At 33.9% G+C, this 24,560-nt stretch overlaps 3 protein-coding genes across 3 annotated transcripts in view; 2 read left to right on the top strand and 1 right to left on the bottom strand.

Moving 5' to 3' along the window:
• Positions 1–1,243: 1,243 nt before the first annotated feature.
• LOC101892458 (required for meiotic nuclear division protein 1 homolog) lies at positions 1,244–2,698 on the top strand. The gene has a single exon (XM_005187836.4). The coding sequence runs from the start codon at positions 1,335–1,337 to the stop codon at positions 2,595–2,597; it is 1,263 nt and encodes a 420-aa protein (XP_005187893.2). The 5' UTR covers positions 1,244–1,334; the 3' UTR covers positions 2,598–2,698.
• Positions 2,699–2,924: 226 nt separating this feature from the next.
• Positions 2,925–3,478, bottom strand: LOC101891424 (uncharacterized). Its single transcript, XM_005187830.4, has 2 exons — positions 3,207–3,478; positions 2,925–3,145 (listed from the first exon to the last, which is right to left on the bottom strand). Exons 1-2 carry the CDS (start codon positions 3,375–3,377, stop codon positions 2,996–2,998), a joined length of 321 nt encoding a protein of 106 aa, XP_005187887.1. The 5' UTR covers positions 3,378–3,478; the 3' UTR covers positions 2,925–2,995.
• Positions 3,479–4,841: 1,363 nt separating this feature from the next.
• LOC101892289 (uncharacterized) overlaps positions 4,842–24,560 on the top strand; it is a 30,379-nt gene continuing 10,660 nt past the window's right edge. Inside the window, exons 1-5 of the transcript XR_009342311.1 lie at positions 4,842–5,064; positions 5,120–5,699; positions 5,763–6,031; positions 6,616–7,549; positions 7,609–7,783. The gene's annotated coding sequence lies outside the window, so the exon portion shown is untranslated. The remainder of the gene's footprint in view (positions 5,065–5,119; positions 5,700–5,762; positions 6,032–6,615; positions 7,550–7,608; positions 7,784–24,560) is intronic.

Genomic DNA, 24,560 nt, shown 5'->3' with positions numbered 1-24,560 from the left:
TAAAATTCCTCGGGACCACACACCAAAGATTGCAATGGGTGGAAAAATGCAAAAAACTGGTGGTGGTCCTTTTAACAAATACGTGCTCAGTAAAATTGAGGAATCAATTGTAATGTTTCTTTTTGCACAAAAAAATTCTCTTGAGCAGAATATTTACACTTCTACAATGTTTTTTTGTTCATCCATTCCCCTAATGTTACTATATTGAATATATATTGTTGCCATATTTAAACTAAAATCGTAGTTCACCAAATCGTACGAAATCTGAAGAAGCTTTAACAAAAATGAACGATTTTGAACTACGAAATTCAAACCATTTCGATTTTGTGACATGCCTTATAATGTTGAATGGCGTATGCGCATCCAAACGAGAGTAAATTTTGTTTTCTCTCTCATCCGAAGTATGTTTTTTGTCCACGAGTTGGAATTTTGAAAGAGAATTGGAAACAAAAGAAGCAGTATTTTCAAAATTTCAACATTTATACAAAAAGTTCAAAACATGAATGAAAATTGTTAAATAAAAGATAAAACAAATCTTTGGAGGAAAAACAATAATTTCTTCCATTATTATTAATTCCATAATTAATACTTTCATGCATGATACAATGAAGAGAAGGTAGGTCAACTTTGAAAAAATTGCAAGTATAGAGGTCTACCTGTTTGGCTTGTAATGTCAGAATTACTATCAAAACAATAAAAAAGCAAACAACTTGTTGCATTGATTTTGAATAAATAATTTAAAACCTCGAAATCTGAATGATAGTTCAAATTTTCTTTTCAAAATCATATTCTATATATCTCTTATGGTTTATTTCGCGACAAAAACTGTAGATTTTGTCGATGCATATGTTGTAATAAGCATTTTGAAAACACCCGAATTTGAATATTTTCTAAAAATTTTTTTATTATTGAAAAGAATACGCACACATAAACAAATGAAGTTGACATATTGAGCCAGAAAAATAAAAAAATTGAAATCATATGGTAGTTCTGCCCTACCTTGAATTCATTGTACCATGCTTTCATGTAATTTCATACAAATTCCTATAAAAATCAACAAATAACAAATTTAAAAATGGGAATTTGCAATGAGAACATATCATTAGAGGGTTAAAAATTTCCATTACACATCACGTTACGTACGTTTTAATTTCATTAAATCGATTTCGATTATCGGCCTGTTTGTTTTGATTCCCATATTTTAGCTTTTTTACGGCGTTACTTTCTTTTACGCGGGCTTTGTCAATTGGAAAGGGTCATCCACACACATAACACACTTCCCACGAGAAAATATTGTTTTTACTAATAGTAATGAAAACATAAATAAAACAGTTATGAATTTTGCAAGACTTATTGTTAGACAGCATTGCGCTGTCTTCACCGTGTTCCAGACAACAAAGAAATATTCCACAAAGTTAACACCAAAATTATCGCCATTGCATCAGCAATTTCCAGTGAAAACCACAAACTTAGAGATCAAACTACAAGATTTGGAAGCAAGAGCGTTATCAACACCTCAGCGTGGAGCACACAAGGCTGCCACTACAAACCCTTCACAAACAACATCAAAAACAGTTCCCTTAAGTCAGGTGAACAAACGCAAAAAACGTGCCGGTAAAGCTGATTTAGCCGCTTTGGGTTATTTTAATGTTGCTGCCTTTTCCACGGCTGAAGAGTACGACTTGGAAAACCTCATGGAGGCATTGAAATTACAGGAACTCTACGATGCCAAGAAATTCTTTTCAACAGATAATTTGGGTTTGGAACAGGATGTTCTATACGTTACCGCCAAGTATCAAGTGGGTGAAGAAGATCGCGATATTTTCTTCTTTCGCGAAGGTTCAGTGGTAATGTGGAATTTCAATGACATTGAGACTAACAATATTTTATCCTTCTTGAGATCGTTTGAAAAAGAGGCATACTTACGGCCCTTGGTGCGCAGCGAAAGTGAAGTTATGCCCTACACCTATATACCACCCTCAGCCATCGATGTGGAGGGTGATATTGTGTCGTCAAGTGATGTAGAACCTGCCAAAGCTTTCTTTCAAAGTGGAAAATTCTTCCTTACGTCCGGAGAGGAAAACTTTTTCTCTAAATATACCTTTTCCAATGCCTTGGCTACATCTGTCAAATTGGGTATTTGGGAGGCAACATTGGACAGATACATCGACTCAATGGAATTTATAACAAATGACATGAAAAAAGGTAGACGTATAAGAATTTCGCGGGCAGAAGTCTTAAGGAAAACAGGCGAACTGTTGGCCTTGCGTCATGTTATTAACTTATCATCGGATCTTCTTGACACTCCTGACTTCTATTGGGATCGTGAGGAATTGGAGACTTTGTATTTGCAGATATGCAACTATTTCTCAATATCTCGAAGAACGAAAGTTATGAATGAAAAAATCAACCACTGTGTTGAACTGGCCGAACTAATATCGCACAATTTGAATGAAGCGCACAACACACGATTGGAGTGGATGATAATCATATTGATTATGATTGAGGTTGGCTTCGAAATTATTCATTATTTGGATCGTTACTATGTTAAAGAAGACGATGCAGCGGCTAATGGAAATAAAGCTTTGGCCCATTGAATGGTTATTAGATATTTAAGTGAGACAATAAGCATTTTAAAAAAGCCTCATGTGGCCATTTGTAAAAGTTGTTAAACAAATGACATATGTTTTTGTTGTACAAAAAATAAAAGAAAACTATATTAGGTATTGTTTAACTATTTCGTTTTCCTTCATAGTTTATGGGGGGAGTGTGAGCAAATAAAGTTGCCGATAGTCATTTGAGAAACAGATTAAAGCTTGTTTATTTATAAACGTATCTCCACCCTCGCTGACAGGTGAAAGGGATAAGATTATGGTCAGAACATGTGAGAGTATTTCATTCCCGATGTCAATACATTACTAAAATTGAACTTTTCATTAACATTTATTGCAACTTATTTTATTAACAAAAACACTACAACGGATATTTATATAACCTAGTCCCAAGCTTCCTTTACTTTGAGATGACTCAAACGTTCCTCAATGGTTACATGTGGTTTGAGTTTCTTTGCAGTTTGTGCATCATTCCACATGGCAATTTTAGCCTCTGATTTCTTTAGATCCTTAACGTGTCCCTCAGATTCCTCCTTCAAATAACAATGCATTAATAGGCTGTCAAAAGGTTATACAAACTTCCAGCATACGTACCACAGACAAATATGGGTGCCTCAAGTACAACATAATTTGTTCCTGACGTTCGTATTCACGTCGTAACGTTTCCATGGCCCGCTTGCTAACGGGTTTTACCAAGCGACGTTTACCACGAAAGATATGACCGGGAACGGTATCTTTAAACAATTGGATAAGGGTTAAACGCATTTTTACAAATTTTAATTGATAATTTTTGAGTTTTATATAAACAAAATGCAAAAAATGCCTCTGAACGAATGTTGCAAGGCAGATATATTTGGTAGTAGTCAGATTATCCCAGCTGATTCCACCATCAAATGTCAAAACATATTGAATTCGCCCTAAATGAATGTAGAATGATACAGGTGGGTGCATCGCACTTGCTAACAATGAAATGTCGAACATATTCAAAAGTTTCTGCAAAAATAAGTTGATTTTTAAGTTTTCTCATAAAATCTCATTCAGAGGCTATTACGAATTACAGGGTGAGCTGAAAAAACTACAACCAACTTCAGACTGCTGTCATTTCTAAGCCACTCGTCCAACAGCTGTTAAAATTATTACAGTGACCGCTCATTATATTGTTTACTAGCGTACAAAAGCATTTTGGTGGAAATTTTTCAGAAAAAAAGTTATTCATGATGGAGTTCAAGCGCGATAGTATGATTTTTTGTTATTTGGCTGGAAAACCACAAATGGATAAATCTTTTGTGTTTCGTACCATCGCTTGTTACCGTGACGTGGAAGTGGACGGATGAAAACAGCAGCACCAGCAGAAATTATTCGAAAAGTAAAGAAGCGACTTGATCGAAACCCGCGTCGCTGTGGCCGAAAAATGGCTCGTTAGCTAAACATATCGCAATTTTCTATTCGGCAAATATTGAAAAATGAGCTCGGGGTAAGGCCATTGAAATTCCAAAAAGTGCAAAAACTTACACCGCAGCATAAAGAAAATAGACTCAAAAGAGCTAAAGAGTTGCTTCGTTTGGCCAAAAGTGGTGAACTGCCAAATTTGGTTTTCTCCGATGAGAAAACATTCATTTTCCAGCAGCTTGTAAGCAAACTAAATGATCGTATTTACTTGCCAAAGAGGTCAGCTGAAAATGTGCACCTTCGGAACTTCCAGAACTCAAGCGGCGGCCATGGTGATGGTGTGGGCCGCCATAACAGCCGATGGTCGCTCTCCGCTCGTATCAATCGACCGTGGCATCAGAATAAATGCCGAATATTATCCCGAAATTATTCCTTGGGCACGCAAACATTTTGGCGGCAGACCGTGGACATTTCAATCATATTTTTCCTTTGTTGTTTTCCTTGGTTGGACAATTTACTGTACCGCCAGAAGCGCCAAGGAGACGCATCTAAATCAATTTTTTTTGTCTTACCAAAAAAAACTTACTTTGATGTAGCAATTCGCGTTATACATTTACCAAAGCCAATTTAATAAAGTCACACAGGAGGCAAATTAATTATTTTCTTTCTTTTCTGTTCGGAATTCGTCAAAAAGAAAGAAAACACAAAGAAATATAACACAAATACTACATTGTATAAGAATATTTTGATCAAGAGAGAAGTATTTATATTCTATTTTTCAATAAAAATCTGTATTTCCACAACAAGTTAAGAGTACAGGTGGGCTTACTTTGCCACCTTGGCATTCATTTAGGGCGAATTTAACATTACATTTTATGGTGCCATCAGCTGTGACGATGCGACTACCTAATATATCTGCCTTGCATGTTATGAACGAACGTGCTTACCAGCTGACAGCCGGTGTTTGGTTGTTGATGTAATAGTTAAGTTAGTAAATTAGGAAAATGTTAAAATCGTTTAGTATTTCGCTATGGAAATTGAAAAATAATAATTGCTTTCTAAGGTAAGCCAATAATTAAAGTTAATGTACCAAATATAAAGAAATTTTATTTTTTCAGTCTTCAACTATCAACACACCTGCGTCTACTATCATCCACTTCTAGCCCTGCTGTCAAGGACTCGAATAATGAAAATGATTTGATTAATAATTTTGCCGATATACCTGTCGATCGGATACGTAACTTCAGCATAATTGCCCATGTAGATCATGGTAAGAGTACACTTGCTGATCGTATACTTGAATTGACCGGAGCAATAAAAGCCAATTCCGGTAGTCAAGTTCTGGATAGTCTACAAGTCGAAAAGGAACGTGGTATCACAGTAAAAGCCCAAACCGTATCCATATTTCATAGATACAAAAATGAAACATATCTATTGAATCTAATCGATACACCGGGTCATGTGGATTTTTCAAATGAAGTTTCGCGCTCCTTGGCTGCCTGTGATGGTGTTATTTTGTTGGTTGATGCCTGCCATGGTGTTCAGGCCCAAACAGTGGCTAATTATCAATTGGCTAGAACACGTAACTTAGCTGTAGTGCCGGTATTGAATAAAATTGACATAAAACATGCAGCTCCTGAAAAAGTATGCAAAGATTTAAAGAATCTTTTTAGCATAGATCCGGAAAGGGTTTTAAAGGTGAGAATATTTTAACATTTTAATGGAATCTTAAGTAAAGCTTTTGAAAGAAATTATTTGTAGATTTCAGCAAAATTAGGAATAGGCGTTCCCGAGGTACTGAATAGGGTCATTGAAGTTGTACCCCCACCAAAAGTTTCTCGTAATTCCCCTTTCCGTGCATTGTTGTTTGATAGTTGGTTCGATCGTTATCGTGGGGCCTTAAACCTAATATACCTATTAAATGGCAAGTTAGAAGTGGGTCAAGATGTACAGCTATACTCAACGAAAAAAGTATATCCCGTAAAAAGCATTTCCATATTGAGGCCAGCAGAAACTGAAGTCAAGTGTATGTAAGTATTTTAAACTATTAGTTGTATTAATTCAAAAATTAAATTTTACAGTTTCGTGATCTGAGATATTATAGTTTTCAGATAAAGTGAATTCGGTGGCTAATGTGCGATATTGTATTCTGTGCTTAATTACCAAATAATTACTTAATTGTAAACGGAAATTGAGCAGCGTAAATAATGACATAAATTCTTTATATTAAAATAGAGGTGCAGTGGTTCATATTAATCTGCTGCAGTTATGAAAAGAGTATGTTAAGACGTTTGGAGTGATGACTGGTCTGATTCCACAAATATAATATATATAGAAACCAGCTTGGTGATAGTCGATCACCAGTTAATTATAGAGCGGTAACCTCAAGGAACTTTAATTCACCTTGATCGATACCTTTCAAGCGACAAACTACATAACTTGCCTTTTCTCTTCGATAGAACCAAAGTCTGAAAAGGTTTAAGCAAATTAAGCAATTATAATTTCTATTTTAGCTTATGATTCAGACTCTGAAAACATGACTTCTGTTTTTTAAATATCTCAGCTTTGTTAATTCCTTTCGGTTAATAACATTCTGTACTAATTTCTTTTTCAGATCTGCCGGTCAAGTTGGCTTAATTGCAGTAAATATGCGCAATAGTAAAGAATCCATTATAGGTGATACATTCCATCTGAAAAATGAACCATGTGAACCGGTGGGTAGTTTTAAGCCACAACAGCCTATGGTTTACGCTGGAGTGTTTCCATCTGATCAGTCGAAACATGTGGCCCTTCGCAGTGCCATTGACAAGCTGATATTGAACGATTCTGCTGTAACAATGAAAGTCGACTCTAGTCCTGCATTGGGTCAAGGTTGGCGTTTGGGTTTTTTGGGCCTTCTACATATGGAGGTTTTCTGCCAACGTCTGGAACAAGAATTCGGAGCTGAACCAATTATAACAGCGCCCTCTGTAACATATCGCATTGTGCTGAAAAATCCAAAAATGATTAAACAAATGGGCACAGATACTATGGAAATATCCAATGCAGCTCTTTTCCCCGAGCCGATTAACATTAAAGAATACTATGAACCCTTGGTGAAAGGCACAATTATCACACCAACAGAATATGTGGGACAAATAATTAGTTTATGTGTGGAACGTCGAGGTGTCCAAGAGAGTTCTATTAACATAGATAATGACCGTATCCTTATGAATTATGTACTGCCTTTAAGTGAAATAATTCTAGACTTTAATGATCGCCTTAAGTCCATTAGTTCGGGCTACGCCAGTTTTAATTATGAAGATTACGGCTATCATTTAACTAATTTAGTTCGATTGGATATTCACTTAAATGGCAGACCTGTAGAGGAACTTTGTCGTATTGTGCATGTTAGTAAAGCCAAGGATATTGGCCGTGACATGGCAACGAAATTAAAGGAAACAATACCAAAACAAATGGTGCAAATAGCCATACAGGCATGCGTGGGAAGTAAAGTGTTGGCTAGAGAAACAATCAAGGCATATCGCAAAGATGTTACGGCCAAACTGGTGAGTTAATTTATGGAGATTTTTTTTAATAAAATTCTAACTATATATATTTCTTCTAGTATGGTGGTGACGTTACACGACGTATGAAACTTTTACGCCAACAAGCTGAGGGCAAAAAGAAAATGCGTCAAATTGCTAATATTAATGTGCCACATGAAACGTTTATTAATGTCTTAAAACGTTGAAAGCATACAAGGAATTATGATGGAACATCAATGTAGATATAAGAAAACAGTGAGTCTTGTTTTATTTGTTTGTTAATTAAAAATAAATGTATTGAATTTTTCGAGACAAAACAAAAAATGAAAATGCTTAAAACACCTGTAAATCCAATCCATTGTTATGTGGGATATAAAAATTCTACTTTGCTTGGAACAAAATAAGATTTCATTCTTACACATTCTAGGGTTGATAAAAATTTAAGCCCATATGCCTTTGCCCTAAATTTGATTTAGTAGTAAAGAACAAGTAAAAAACTAATTTGGAAATTCCCAAAAACAATAAAATCCGTTAAAAATTCTGTTAAAATCTTAAAAATATCGAATGTAGCTGTTATAGTAGGGTCTATACGACGACATGGACCTGCATTCAAATGTGGAACTTAAAAAATCGGCGAATAATGTAGCTAAAATCATTAAAATACCGAAAATCGAGAGGTACTGTTATATGGGGTTTATACCAAAACGTGGACCTACATGGCCCATTTTTAGTACCAAAAGTCCTGCAGACATAATATACATTTGAGTAAAATTTTCAAGTCGTTCGGAAGCTAGAGTGATTTCCACAGACGGACGGACATCGCTAAATCACTAGACTAGACTAAGAATATATATACTTTGTGGGATCTAAAATGTATTTTCGAGGTGTTACAGACGGAATGACAAATTTAATATACCCTCCATACTATGGTGGAGGGTATAAAAAATAAACTAGCACAATTTATACTTACAATAAGTTCTTCCTTTTATCACAACTTTTTTGTGGACGTGTTTTTTAATCAATAACTTACCGCAGTGCATTCGTTGTATTGTCGTGGTATTCATTATCATGGACACTCCCATGGGAGAATTTGATAAGAATTTGTTTTAATTCAAAATAAAACCTGTTTAGCCTATAAATATTATCAAGAACTCGCTTGTAGTTATCACAAATAATAACAGCTTATTTGTATGTCAATGGAGGCCGCAAATATACGAAAATGAAAGTTATTTTAAAAACTCACAATGTATTAATTTAAGAACTGGCAAACACGAGCTCAAGTTTTGCCCTAAGTAAATAAATACAGAACAAGTTACAGATAGCCAGCCAGCCTGTTAAATTTGAGTTCGATCGAAAAAATAATAACAGGAAGTATGTATCATTTAAAAAGTGAAGGGATCGGTTGTAATACGATATCAAATTTTGTTTGTAATTTTTTGATAACTGTATGCTTATAAAAAACAATGTTTTTTATTAGCATCTTTTGTTTTATTTCTTGATATCCCTTTTTGCACTTAATAGTGTAAACAAACAATATGGAAAGTCAACTCTATATTTGTCTAAGATATGCTTTTTCATACAACTTATCAATATTTTCAGGCCGCATCATCTGATTTGTTTTTATTTATTTTTATTTGTTTGGTTTTAAATTTCCCCTCGTCCGTTATCAAAACCCATGCATGGGAGTGGGTAAAACGTTTGTTTATGTTTTAGATCTTTTTCTCTCTCTCTCTCTCTAAATATTATACAATTTTTGTTATTGCATATCATTACTAACACAAACACACTGAACAGCTGTCTTTTTATTTATTTCATTTCTCAATTTCCCTGTTTATCTGTTTGGTCAGGGTTGGAAGTAGTTACATCTCATTTTTTTATATCGAAATATTTTTTTTTTGAGAATTGTACTATGTATCTAGTACATGATACAATGAAATCAAAGTAGGAATTAGGTACCAATCCAATTCTTGTGTATTGTTTTCAATTTTCTAATCCAGTTGTATTCAAAATGCCTATTACAAAGTATGTATGGATAACATTTACCTTTTTTTGAAATAAATCTCTAGATATCTATAGAATATGATTTTGAAAATAAATATAGACCTCTCGTTCAGTTTTTGCGTTCTTTGTTTAATTATTCAAAATCAATGTCACAATTTGTTTTGTTTGTAAAGAAACTAGTTGTTGCCTTTAACTTGCAACTTTATCTAAATTATCCTACCTTTTCGACATTTTACCATGATACCTAGCATGTTTTACAATTGGCTTGACTTGCGATATTTCAAGAAATGTACGTTGTTTAAAGTTTTGAAGCCGATGGTGTAACCAGCAGCGTTGTACCCAGAAATGATTTTCGACACAAAAGGATTAAAAAATATGTTCCCTTCCAAGCTGCATCTTTTAAATGTAGAAATAATTTTAATTTTTAAATAGGAATATTTTATTTGTTTTATTTGGGTTTTGCAAGGCATATATTTCTACCATCTCTTGATTTGTTAAGCCTGAAATGAAAAAATGAGTACTACGTGCAAAATTACTTACTTCTTATGGCCTTTGCTGCATTGAGGCTTTGTAAGCTTTTTTCTCTCCTTTGTCCCATTCCAGTCCATTCTATGCGCCAGTTCGTTCACTGCTAACTTTTAGGAGTTCTTGCAACCGTTAACAGTTTTCGAAATTCAAAAACGCATTCATTTCTCTATAAGGATTTGCATACATCGATAAATCTACGAGTGATTTCTACTTCTTCAGTACTTTAACTTCATTGCCGTGTGATGAACCTAATAAGTCTAATACCTATTAAAAATTTGTCACCGTCCCTAAAAATAAGTGGCAAAAAAGGGGTCAAGGATTTTTATTGCTTCATGAGACAGGCAAACATACTTCCCAATAACCGAGCACCAGAATTTCTGCGATTGTAAGTAATTTTCAGATACATATCTTCCTATAGATTAATGAGCTCTTCATTGCTTTTGTCCACATTTTAGTTTGTAGTTTTTCCAGTAATGAGTGACATCTATAATTCCACTAATAAACAAACGTTGTTTTTATAAAAACAATAATAAAGGGATTAAGCCTGGTCATTATGCAACAACAAAATACTATGGTATCCCGAACAAACAAGCCAGCACTTTTCAATATAATTCAACTTTTGAGCTTTTTCAAATATTCCTCGTAATCGGTGTCAAAGTTATTTCTTAACAATAATAAATGCGTGGCAATTGCAGAATGTATGTTCATCAAAGAACAAAGAATTTTTAAATAACTGTCTTGTCTTTCCAGAATATTGTCATAGTCATAACGTATTATAATTTTCTATGAAGTGCTGTAATTAAAGGCACGTATGTGAAATCCCTTTCGTCTGAAGAAGGCGGTTATGACCGATGTTATGGTAAATTCTGAAGTGGAAAAATGCTCATAATTTCGGTAACTAACGAAATTTGTCGGTAATTTAGCGACAAAATCGAAGTAGTATCTAGGACCTACCGATAGATACCAATCTTGTCAAATTTAACTTTTTTTTATATCAAAATTTTTAAACCCAAAATTTCCGATTTTTGTCTGTAGCTCAAAAAATGAGTTAGAGAATCGATCCCCTGGGGTCTCAATTCAGCCCCAGGGGATGGATTCTTTTTGTATGAAAATATAAAAGGAAAAAATATTTACTTTATAATTTTTTTCATTTGACATTTCCTTCCTTTATAAAAGTTTTCATTTCACATTTTCATAGAACAAAAATTGAGTCTCTGGGCCTTAATTCTTGTGCTATGAAAATGTGAAATGAAAACTTCTATAAAGGAGAAAAATGTCAAATGAAAAAAATTATAAAGGAAATATTTGTCATTTCATATTTTCATAGAACAAGAATCCAGCCCCTGGTCTAGATATTTATTTTCATTATGAAATAATATAGTTAGCTGCAACAACATAGCTACTGGCACAAATTATTTTTTTAATAAAATATAATTTAAACTCGTTAAAATTGTTGACAACAATTTTCGAATGTCGTCACATAATAAAACATTTAAAAATTATTATTTTTTTTTTAAATTTTTGACATAACGATGTTCACAAGAGAATGTTATAAGGTAGATTTCACATTTCCATCTCTGCCTCATTTTGTTGACGTTGACTTTTCACAGATGATTGCCGTTTCTTATTGTTATTTTTATTTGGATTCCTTTATTTCTGTTTGTCACTGGCTGGCTATTTTTCGCTACGATAACCACCAAAAACAATCAACAAAACAACTGAAGCAAGTTATTAATTCAAATGAAGACAAAATATCAAGAAATAAGTGCGTAAAAAGTAGTAAGTGTGTATAAAAATAGAAATTATTAAAAATAACTTAAGTATGTGTGTCAATAGATAAATACACAAATTTAAATATAACAATATATTTTTACGAATAATTTTTTTATTGATAACGAATAACTTAAAATTAATACTCATCTGTGAGAATAAAGAAAAAACTTTTTAATTCATTTACCCGCCCCCTTGGATCAGGGGGAGAAAAGTGATGAATGTGCAAACATTTTATTATTTTGTTTACATACATGGATTTGTTTTGTCGTTGGTGTTGGTGATCTTTTATTTTTCCCCTGCTTTAAATTATTTAATTTATACCCATTATGATAGCAAGTGCAAAAAAAACAGATCGACGAATTAAAACATAAATTGTTTGCCTTGATCAACACGTATTTGTATTTTTAGTCAAAATTTTGTCTATTGTTTTTAATTTTTCTTAAACACCTAGTACATAAATTGTTATCTCATTTATATGTGTTGACACGAACACACAAATATACACACGCATCGAATGAACAAAACAAAATAATGTAGAATACAACACTTGACTAAAAAGTAAAACTTTTGAATAAAAAACCTCGAAAACAAATCAATAAAATATATATATATATATATATATATATATATATGCAGATACATATATATTATTCGTGCCTTTCGTGTCATTATGGTCTTAATATTCGTATATCTGTAATTCCGTTGCATACACTTGCAATCGAACATTTGGACCCTGGTAATGCAGAGGAAATTAAAATTTGAATGATCATTCCTTCGATAACACCTCCAAGTAATGGCCAATTATTCCATATACTTATTCACATCGTAAATTGACCTGGCGCTTTGTTCATATTAACCAGTAAGGAAAAGTCAAAAGTCGCACCACTATGCATATTTAGTAGAGCTCCCGTAACAAAAATATTTATTTGAAGTAGATCATACCACCTACCAGCATTTGGCTTTAGAGTAGTTATAGTTTGGTTTCAGAGGGAACTAATAAATGAGAGGCATATCCAATCCAACTAAAATTGACGGAGACATTTTAATCTTTTATACCAAATAGCATTGCTATAGAGTGGTATGTCTGGTACCAAATATGATCGTTGTCGACTGCATATTACGAATATGAGGGATCTATAGCTATATCTGAACCGATTTTCTTCGAATTCGATGTTCTTGCTTCTAGAATGGATTCGGTCGGATGTACCAAAATTCAGAACTTTTGGACTGATATTTTGTACATTAAACCGAATCGGTTGAATGCATATATGGGAGCTATATCCAAATCTGAATCGATCTTGACTAAATTTGGCAGAAGTATTTCTGGTACCGATATTTGGTACCATTGGTGAGGGACTTAAACACCAAATACTATGGGATCAATAGCTGTATCTGAACCGATTTTCACCAAATTTAATGTACTTATTTGTAGACTGAATGCGGTCGGATATGCCAAAACTCAGATCATTTTAGCTATTTGGTGCGCAATTAACCCGAAATCGGTTGAAGATATATATGGCAGCAATGTCCAAATCTGAACCGATTTTGACAAAATTTGATACACTTATTTCAGATCAGTATCTGGTATCTGGCGTGTAATGCATATAACGCTTGTGACGGACTTTAAACCCCAAATCGAATAAAACATATATATGGGAGCTATAGCTATAACCGAACTGATTTACACGTGCCAAATTCCATCCTATTTGGGCTAATATTAAACATTTGGTGCACAATAAAAGGCAAATCGGGCGAACATATACAGGGTGAGATGAAAAACCTGCAACCAACTTCAGACTGCTGTCATTTCCAAGCCACTCGTCGACAGCTGTTAAAATTATTCCAATGACAGTGGTGAGAATTTTCCAGAAAAAAAGGTTCCATGTCCCATGGAAGCCATAACAGCCAATGGTCGCCATCCGCTCTTATTAGTCGACCGTGGCGAAAATATTCTGGAGGGTGTATTAAAACCTTGGGCACGCAATCAATTTGGCCGCAGACCTTGTACATTCCAACAGGACTCAGCAAGCGCCACACAAGAATGGTTACAAAATTAGGTTCCTCGCTTCATTTCCAGGGCACAATGGTCACAAAAATCTCTGTATACCAATTCGTTCGGAAAGCAAGGTTGGCACAAAAAATACCAAAGAGTCGATCACCTCAAACAAGCGCTTCGCCGGGAATGGGTCAAAATACCGCAGAGCAACATTCGGGCAGCGTGTGACGGTTTCATTGTCCATTTGGAGACCATAATTCGTGCCAAAGATGACCAATTCGAACAAATCTAAACTTATTCTAAAATTTGATGCTATTTCCGACATTTTTTACTTTCATTCAATAAAATTAAAAAATATATAAAAAAAATTGTGGCGTTTGACTTTGTTGCAATTTTTCATCTCAACTTGTATATGGGAGCTATATCTAATTTTTGACCGATTATCTCCAATTTGAATAGGGTTCGTCCTTGGACCAAATAAATGTTTCGTGTATCAATGACAATTTTTGAAGATCTTAGTCGTATAACTGAATTTGACATGTTTGAATTCCAATGGGCAAAATATCTGTTTTCAATATAGTAGTAACGGTCAATTTTATGTTTTTGAGATTTTTAACTGAATTGGAAATGTTCTGAATTTTCGGGTCTTCAATGGTTGCAACATCGCCTTGTGAATATGGGAAAGGTTCCTGAATGGGTGCAACATCGCCTTGTGAATATGGGAAAGGTTTTTTTTAATTGTATTTGAAAGATTGGTGTGTTTGTGTGTATTTTTACCAACCGAGCCGTACTTACAGCCCATTTTAATAGCTGATTGTACTCCAAACTTATATACCTTTAATATTTGACTTCAACTACTGTGCTTAAATACCGCAACACATAGATAACATAGGTCCCCGTTACAATTGAAGTAATGGCTGTTATCAATTGAAAACATTCTTAATTTTTGCTATACTCGGATAATACCCACATACGCGTCTACATACATATGTTTGTTCATATCAGTATATTTATCTCGGTCAGTAAACTACTAGCAGTGGTATAGGTTCGTGGTGCTGGTGTCTTAAACGATCGTACGTTTAGTGGTTTTCTTCTGCCTGCATTGTATGGCCTTTTAAAGTTGTACTAAATTGACAGTAAACAACGAACAAAGCAAAAATAGAAGTAAATAAAAAAAAAACAAAAAGAACCAACCAACAAAAATAAGTTCGGCTGCTACCAACTGGTTTTTTCGCATAAATAAAAACAAAACTTGAAAAGTGCACCTGTATATTGTCTTCTATATTGTTGATGTGTATCCAAAAACGGTAAACACCTCCAAAACACGGTCAAACATAAACGAAAGAGAATACAAAATATAACGCACCAAAAGAAAAAGAGATAGAAATTCAATTTTAATTTTGAAGAGAAATATCTATCTCACACTTTACAAATTGTATTAGAAATAGTAGCCGATATAGACACACTGAAATCTTGACCAAAATTTGAAACAGAACAATTAATTTGTTGTCGTTGTTGTTTAGAAAAAAAAAGCAAGCAAACAAACAAACAAGGCAAATCAAAAATCTACTGCGCCATTTTATAAGCTTTTGCTGTTTACTGCATTAAATTCTATTATGAAATATAGATACCTACATACTTATATGTTTTTGTTTGTTAAAAGGTACCCTACATTGCTCATTTATGTGGTTTAGTTTAAAAGAGGACAATGACTGTATCTGTGTAACTTTGCGGTCTACAACATGTTGATTAGCGCTTCGTTTGGGATATAGATAAATGTTTATGGTAGGGAATGTGGATGTTAGTACATACGAAAATAAATTCTACATACAGGGTGGGATAAAAAAAAAAACTGCAACCAACTTCAGACTGCTGTCATTTCTAAGCCACTCGTCCGATTATTCCAGTGACAGCTCATTATATTGTTTACAAGCGTACAAAAGCATTTTGTTGAGAATTACAGAAAAAAAGTTATTCGTGATGGAATTCAAGCGTGATAATGTGATTTCTTTATATTTGGCTGGAAAGCCACAAGTGGCTATCGTTAGAGCACCCCAGCATTTAAATGTGAATAAATCTTTGTGTTTCGTACCATCGCTCGTTACCGTGATACTGGTAGCGTAGCCCGACGTCAAGGAAATGGACGGAAGAAAACAGCAACAGTGGAAATGGTTTGAAAAGTAAACAATCGACTTGATCGAAACCCGCGTCGCAGTGGCCGAAAAATGGCTCGTGAGCTGAACATATCAGAATATTCCATTCCACAAATATTGAAAAATTATCTCGCGGTAAAGCCATTAAAATTCCAAAAAGTGCAGGAACATACACCGCAACAGAATAAAAATAGACTCAAAAGAGCTAAAGAGTTGTTTCGCTTGACCGAAAATGGTGAACTGAAAAATTTGGTTTTATCCGTCTCCGATGAGAAAACATTCCTTGTCCAACCGTTTGTAGACAAACAAAATGATCGTGTTTACTTGCCAAAGAGGTCAGCTGAAAATGTGTACCTTCGGTTGGCCACCATAACTCAAGCGCCGGCCATGGTGATGGTGTGGGCCGCCATAACAGCCAATGGTCTCCCTCCGCTCGTATTAATCGACCGTGACATCAGAATAAATACCGAATATTGTAGCGAAAATATTCTGGAGGGTGTATTAAAACCTTGGGCACGCGAACATTTTGGACATTCCAACAGGACTCAGCACCAACGCACTCAGCACGCGCCGCCCAAGAATAGTTACAAAATCCTCGCTTTATTTCCGGTGCACAATGGCTACCAAAATCTGCGGATACCAATCCGTTGGACTATTGTGTCTGGAGTATTTTGGAAAGCAAGGTTGGCACAAAAAATACCAAGGTGTCGATCACCTTAAGCAAGCGCTTCGTCGGGAATGGGCCAAAATACCGCAGAAAAACATTCGGGCAGCGTGTGACAGTTTCATTTGGCCGTTTGAAGGCCATAATTCGTGTCAAAAATGACCAATTCAAACAAATCTGAACTTATTCTAATATTTGATGCTATTTTCGACATTTTTGGCTTTCATTCAATAATATTAAAGAACATTTAAAAATTATGGCGTTGGACTTTGTTGCAGTTTTTTATCTTACCTGTAATTAAAAAAAAAACTAAATAAATTTATGCCTTAAATGCCCGTAAAACAGTACCTTCTTTGAAAGTTTTTAATGAAGTTTCAACAAAAATGCCCACACGTACTTCCCAGAGAATATACATCCTAGGGAGAATTTCCACTATTCTGTATGGCGATACCTCTTGATTTTCAATATTTTAATGGAAAAGGAGCAAAAAATTCTCTTTGTAATTGTAACTCCAAGTTTTTTGGCATTTTGAATCCAATTGTGAAAAAATTGTTAAATATTGATATTTTTAAGTTCTTTGCCTTTTATATATCGGGTTCGTATGTGCATAGAACGCCATGTCGTAAAATATGTTTAGTATTGTTATAGATTTTGCACAGAGCTTTTTCCGCAGAGTTTTCTATATTTAAAATAGATATCATTGTAATTTTGACGTTTAAATGAACCTACTTTCAAATAATTATACCAAAACTTTTTTAGTTTTCTTTCTTATTTTTGAAAAGAAATCAAGGTCCTAGTGGGTGTAGAGTGATTGCAAGTTTGATTCTGATGTGTCTTTATTTTTTATCTCTACAATCATATTTTCGTACCCGTTGTATTGTTATATGAATTTGTATGTATTGGTGGACGCGTTTTCAACAAAGGTTGTTGTACTCTAATCAATAAAAAACAAAACATTATTTATTAGATAGCTAAAAAGAAAAAAATGATATTTATATTTTTATAAAACTGCATATAGGTACCTAGGTAGATGAAATCGCACTTGCCAACATTTATCCGTGCAAACACACAAATGTACAGATACCCCTCTGCATTGTTAAGATTTAAAAATCTTAAAAGAAAAATCGATTGAAAGAAAAATGAAATAAACGTAGCTAGGTATGTAAGGTGGTATGCATAAACAGACAGCGAAACATCAACGAATCAAATGAGAATGAATTGAATACATGTTTCATTTCATTTTGTTTAATTATATATGGTTGAAAGTCTTTGACCGCAAGTTTATTTCCGTCTTTTTTACAATTTGCAATGCTGTAGGAATGAGAGACAGGTCTTTTGTCTGTCCCGCACACTACTAACGGTGACTTGTCATAAATGATAAAAAACATACATATTTTATAGTAGGTACAAGTGTAAACTCGGACATACTGTACAATAAATAATAAAAATGGAAATAAAAATGTTACCAATTCTACAATTTGTACGTATTAATTTCACGATGTTCATAACGGTCAATTGCGATTAACGATTAATAAAACAAATAAACAATCGAATTTCCATGACCCTGACTATGAACTTTTTTACCACACACCTGTCCTTGAATGGCAATGTCCTCACCATATCCAAAAGTCTTCTCCCAGCCAGACAACAAATGTCCGACCTAGAATTATTACACATTTACAACAACACTTTCGATACAACGGTACATTAGAGGGGGGGTCGGGGTTGCACATGCCATCGTCGAAGAAACGAACCCGCCCCAGTTAAGGGTCTATCATAAAAACAATCCGTGTTTCTATCATCCCATATTGAGAATGTTTGTCCGAGTGTTGTGGACTTGCTTGTTTTCATTTTCATTTCTTTGACAGACATTGTCTATGTGTTGGAAATTGTTTTGTTCTTGACGTGCCTTGTGACCTTGAAAATGTATTTTGTGTTAAACAAAAACAAACAGTGATGTTCGTTCGTGTCAATGCCACTGTGTGAGTGTATGTCGAATGCACATCTGTGTAAGGTATGAAGCATTGAAAGGGGGGAAGGGCCGGGCAGGTGTAAAACATTTAGTGCACTTCCCAGTAAACAATTTTTTCCGACTGCTCTGATTTTAGATTTTTTTCCGAAATTTCTGACGTTTTTTTCAGAAATTTCTGATAGAAATTGGTCCGATTTTCTAAACGTTTTTTTTTAGAATTTCTGCACATTTTCCTGTGTTTTTAAGCGAAAAAAACTCGAAAAATGTACAAACGGAGAGAGTAGATTGTCTATTGCTCTGGCATATTCTCTCCCACATGTAAACGGATGGTGGTGGTTTGACACATTCTCTCCCATAGTAGTTGTTGTTGTGATCATTCATTTCAAGATCTCAACAACAACAAAGCGCAAAGCAAAAATGCTATTTGTTATTGTTATTGTGAACTGTTAGATTTTCCGTTGTAAAAATGTGCGTTTTGTTGTTGTTGTGAATCAGCCTCTTTCTCTTTCGTTCCCAAAAAAATATGATGGAAAAAAATTGGAAAAACAACTACATACCGGTTTTCTGTGTGCACTGCTTTTTATTTTTAGTTCTTGTTTAGCAGTTGAAACAGAAACGTGCTACTGTATGTTATGTTCCTAATAAAAAAAATATTTATAATGTAAATGTATTATAGATGTAATATTTAAACTACATTTTTACGAAACCCGAAATAAATTGTTTGTTTTTTAAATAAATATGTGTTTTTTTTTTTCATTTTTAAGTGGTGTGACGATTTTTTCGATATTTCTTCCGAATTCTGAACGATTTCTTTCAGAAAATCGGAACTTTCTCCCGAATTCTGAGCGTTTTTTTTTTCAGAAAATCTGAATTTTATTCCGAATTTTCTTTCGAATTCTGACCGATTTCTTTCAGAAAATCTGAATATTCCGCCGAATTTCCAGACGAATTCTGCCCGATTTCTTTCAGAAATTCGGAGTTGTCCTCCGAATCTTTTCCGAAAATCTAATTTTTTCTCCTATTTTTTCAAGAATTTTCACCGAATTCGGACCGAATTCGTCCAGAAAATCTAATATTTTTTCAGATTTTTTTCAGAAAATCTTTCCGAATTCGGTGACCACGTCCATACAACTTTCGTACCGAAATCGGAAGGAATTCGGAATCAGAATCGGACATTTTTTCAGAGATTCTGACAGAAATCGGACCGAATTCGGCTAAAATTGTTTACTGGGTTCATAATCAGCGAACAACGAACCCACACACCTACTAAATTTTTGCATTCGACTCCCCTACCTTTACTTTCATAATCTCCCCTCACTTCGCGCCTCTCTTTGCCAAAAATCCCTCATAACGTAACAATAAATAAGACAGGGCCCAACCAAAAAAATGTATTGCAACAATGTACAACCACAACAAATGTAAAACAATATTACAACAATTGTTAGGAAGAGAAAAGAAGAATTAAAAAGCAAAAATATTGTAATTAGCATATACTGTTGGTCGTGCTCTCCGTTGTTTTCATTTAGATTGTTTGTTGCTCTTCGGTTTTTGTCAAATATTAAATAGGGTTGCCAAGTGTCGTTTTTTTCGAAAAAGGATAAACGATGAAAAGTATAACAAAATTAGATACTTCTATGGTAGAGTGAAGAAGGTAAAGTCATGTAATAACATGTCCACAATATTTTCAACATTATTTATTTGAACAGAACAGTTTTTTTAGGCAAATTAAGGAAATACAGAGATGGATATGCTTATTTCAAATGAGTTTACCTTCTAAATTTTACTATGGATATTTCATGCAAAATGTCTAAAAATTTTACATTTCGGACATTTCCCGCTATGTGTTTTTTTAACAACGGAAGAATAAAATATGTTTCATTTCACAAAAACGTGATACTTAGTTCACATGGTACGTGATTCGATCTCTTCTCGTTGTGTGACCCTTCTTCTATATTTACTCAATTCCCTTATTTTCTGAGCGAACATTTTTTGTTCTTTGTTCCATTCAAATCACTCTCAGAACTGCATTCCTAACAAGTAAGGACATTTATCAGAAAATAAATCATGACATTTAAAAATGCATATATGAAAAATTAAATTAAATTATAAAAATGTTTAGGGGAAATGAACGTCAGCAATGAAGTCTATAATAAATGCTTCGTCTCATTTCGAATCATTTTGTCTTCTCTCCCGTCTATGGTACGAGTTCATATTTCCCTAAAAACGGGAAAAGCCTATAAGAATCTACTATTGTTGCAATTTTTTTCGATATCATAAAGGAAAAATTGGTTATCGCTGTAAAAGGTTTTACATTATTGCAATTCTGGAACAGAGCAATGAGAACTTGGTATAAGACGGTAACCTTTCCTGTACTGTACTAGAACTTCCGACTGAATTTTACCTATTGGACTCACATTTGGTATGCTCTATAAATCTTACAACTGAGTATATTATTATTGGTTATCGCCTATACCTACCAGATCTGTTCTTCAAATGGCGTTGAAACGGCAAGGACTATAGTTATACCCTCAGCCATATGGCTACAGAGGGTATATATCATTTGATACGGTAAAAACGTGCCTAGTCGAAATAACGGTTTTAGACCCTTGGTCTCTTTGGACCAAATCCGTTTCAGGACATTTGGAGTCGATCTAGCGATGTCCGTCCGTCCGTCCGTCTGTCTGTCTGGCTGGCTGGTGCGCACGATAACTCTCGAAGGGAGTACCCGATTTGGTCCAAACTTTGTACATCGTAATATTTTTGTCAAACTTAGATCGAGTTCGGAGATGGGCAATATCGGTCCACCCCTTCTGGTACCTCCCCCACAAAAGTTCGAAATTTTCAAAAAATATATTTTCTGCAAAGAAAGAGAAATGATGATCCGGGTTTGCTCCAACTTTGCAAATCCTAATATTTTTGTCAGTGCTAGGTCAAGTGCGAAAATGGACAATATTGGTCCACTCTATCAAGTACCTCCCCCACAAAGGGTCAAAATTTTGAATAATAACAACTCTTATAAAATGTGAAGTAAGAGTCCGATTGTCTTCAAATTTCACACATCCCAATAATTTTATTAGCGTAATATCTGGTGTGAAGATGGAATACATCGGCCCACTCCTTCTGGTACCTCCCCCACAAAAGTTCGAAATTTTCAAAAAAAAAAAAAAATATATATATATTTTCTGCACAGAAAGAGAAAGGATGATCCGATTTTGCCCAATCTTTGCAAATCCTAATATTTGTAACAGCGCAAGGTCAGGTGCAAAAATGGACAATATCGGATCACTCCATCAAGTACCTCCCCCACAAAAGGCCGAAATTTGCAAAAAAAATATTTTCTGCACAGAAAGAGAAAGGATGATCCGATTTTGCTCGAACTTTGCGAATCCTAATATTTGCGTAAGTGCTAGGTCAGGTGCGAAAATGGACTATATCGGTCCACTCCATCAAGTACCTCCACCACAAAGGGTCAAAATTTTGAATAATTATAACTCATATAAAATGTGATGTAAGGAACCAAACGTCTTAAAATTTCACACACCCCAATATTTCTATAAACCTAAGATCTGGTGTTAAAATGGAATATATCGGTCACTCCTTCTAGTACCTCCCCCACAAAGTGTCGACATTTTGAATACCCATGTGGCTCATAAAACGCCAAATTAACATCCGATTCCATTTAGACTTGGCACATCTGAATATTTCTATCAACACAAGATCTGTTATAAAAATGGTATAGATCGAACCATTTCTTCCGGTACCTCTCCCATACATAGGGTTCAAGATTTTGAAAAAAAAAAAAACGCTCAAATAAAGCGAAATAAGCATCTCTGCAAATTTCAAACATACAAAATTTTTGCTAACACAAAATTTGTATATATCTTCGAAGCCCTTCTGGCACCTCACCCACATAGTGTCACAATTTTCAATAATTTTATCTGTTTTTATGATTTGGCATAAAATACGAAATGGACAATATTGACCCATTTCTTCGGAACCTGCTGCATAGAGGGTCAAACGTTTGAATAATCGTAATACTAGCCAAAATATATTTAAATAATCTAACGTAGGCTGAGGGTATATATCTGTCGGCAATACCGACTGATACTTTTTAACTTGTTTTTATAAAAATAATGATTCACAATCCATAGCTTGGCTAATATTCTTGATAGAAAATGTTTTTCATATCTTAAAAATATTGAAACAGTATAAACAGTATAGGCAGAAATTAGAAACTGTAAGATGTATTAACAGTTTCTAATTTCTGCCTATACTTTAGTCTGGGATACTTATTTTACTTTGTCGGATGACCGTTCAATTGTGTCTAGTCCAAGTCAGTACGGAGGCAAAGAAAATATTTCCCCATTCATCGCTGGTAACAAGACTCATTCGCGAACCTTGGTAATTTTCAATTACCATATTATTACCATGTTAAATAATGTTTACGGAGTCTTTGCTGTATCACACGTTGGGACGGAATATTTTTTTAATCCAGATGTAAAATAACAACTTGATACCTCACTTGTTATAGGATGTTTACGTTGTTTGATGTATATGCAACGGAATTGATAATTTATATCCGCTATGTTTGCTAAATTCGGTAAACTGTAAATTATTATTGACTTTGCGGTTAAATTTGATACCACCAATTACTAATATGCCAAAAAAAAAAAAATATTGTTTATATTTTACATTAAATTTTTCTGGTTACTTTTCCAGTTATATATACTCAATAAAGTCTTTTGAGAGAGTAAGACACTGTTCACTCATTATTATTAAAAAATTGCAAAAAGTAAAATTTTTCAATTTTCTAAAAATATTGAAAATGCCTTAAAATTGTTTTGAAAAAAAAAAAAAAAAAAAACAAAACTTAACTCTAAATTTTACTCAGTAATTTCTCTTAAACTATAATTAATATGATCTTCAATATAGAATGGCTTCTTTAAAATATTTAATATTCGGTTTAAATGCATAGTTATTTGTAAATATAAAATATCCAAAACTTGGTGGAATAAATTTTGATTTTAATTAACTACACAAAAATTAGAATTTTGCTAGCATTTATCTGGCTACTGATATAACTAATGCATTATATTTTATTTATTACTGGCAACTCTAACATTCACTAAATGAATAGGAGCAAATGAGAGTAGAATACAAACGCCAGTCATTGACGATTCGTTTCATATTTGTTTTGTTAAAAACGAATTTCTTGCTATTGTACGTCTTCAACTGTTTTAAAATTGACATAACCAAAGTATTACTGGTATTTTAATTAATTGTATAATATTTTTATTGAAAATTATGACAAATATTAAACATAACCTAAAAACTGTAACCAATACAAAGCAAAGTTATTTACAAACAAAAATTTGTTTTCGTTCATTTTGTTTTGAAAAATAAACGTCATCAGCTGATTGCAAATTTTTTCACAAACGAAAACAAAAGCAACAATTGTGTTAGTGTGAGACAACAGAGAGTCGAGAACTGATTGAGAGAAAAAGAGAAACTGGGCAATTGCAATTGTGTGCGTGGATAAATTTTAACAAAATGGAAAAGGAAAAAATTTATTTCATTTTTTCCACAATGATTATTTTTTCTTCAATGGAAAAAAGCAAAGTTGATGAATACAGTGTGTTTACATAGTTTTTAGGTAATAACTTGATTTTTAATTTAAATATTTTGTGAATCTAGTTAATAAAAAACCATCCTTTGTTTATTTACCCAAACACATACCTACATACCCATTTAAAATTTGCATTACAATGTTTATGGGTGTGTGTTTAGTATCTGTGTGCATATCATCACTACATTTATCAACTGCTCAAATATATTATATGCAGGCGCACACGTAAACACATCCGATGTCTTGTGTTTTGTAGGGGACCAACAAAAACAATCAAGTTCAAGTGAACGAGAGAATAAAAAATATGGCAACAACAATA

This window comes from Musca domestica, unplaced genomic scaffold (genome assembly GCF_030504385.1).
Source record: "Musca domestica strain aabys unplaced genomic scaffold, Musca_domestica.polishedcontigs.V.1.1 22, whole genome shotgun sequence".
Taxonomy (NCBI): Eukaryota; Metazoa; Arthropoda; class Insecta; order Diptera; family Muscidae; genus Musca; species Musca domestica.
This window is presented reverse-complemented; position numbering and strand designations above follow the sequence as displayed.

Coding starts and splice junctions, on each gene's coding strand:
- LOC101891424 (XM_005187830.4), bottom strand. CDS start 3,377: ATGCGTTTAACCCTTATCCAATTGTTTAAAGATACCGTTCCCGGTCAT. Junction 3,146..3,206: donor GGCACCCATATTTGTCTGTG/GTACGTATGCTG, acceptor TGTTATTTGAAG/GAGGAATCTGAGGGACACGT.
- LOC101892458 (XM_005187836.4), top strand. CDS start 1,335: ATGAATTTTGCAAGACTTATTGTTAGACAGCATTGCGCTGTCTTCACC.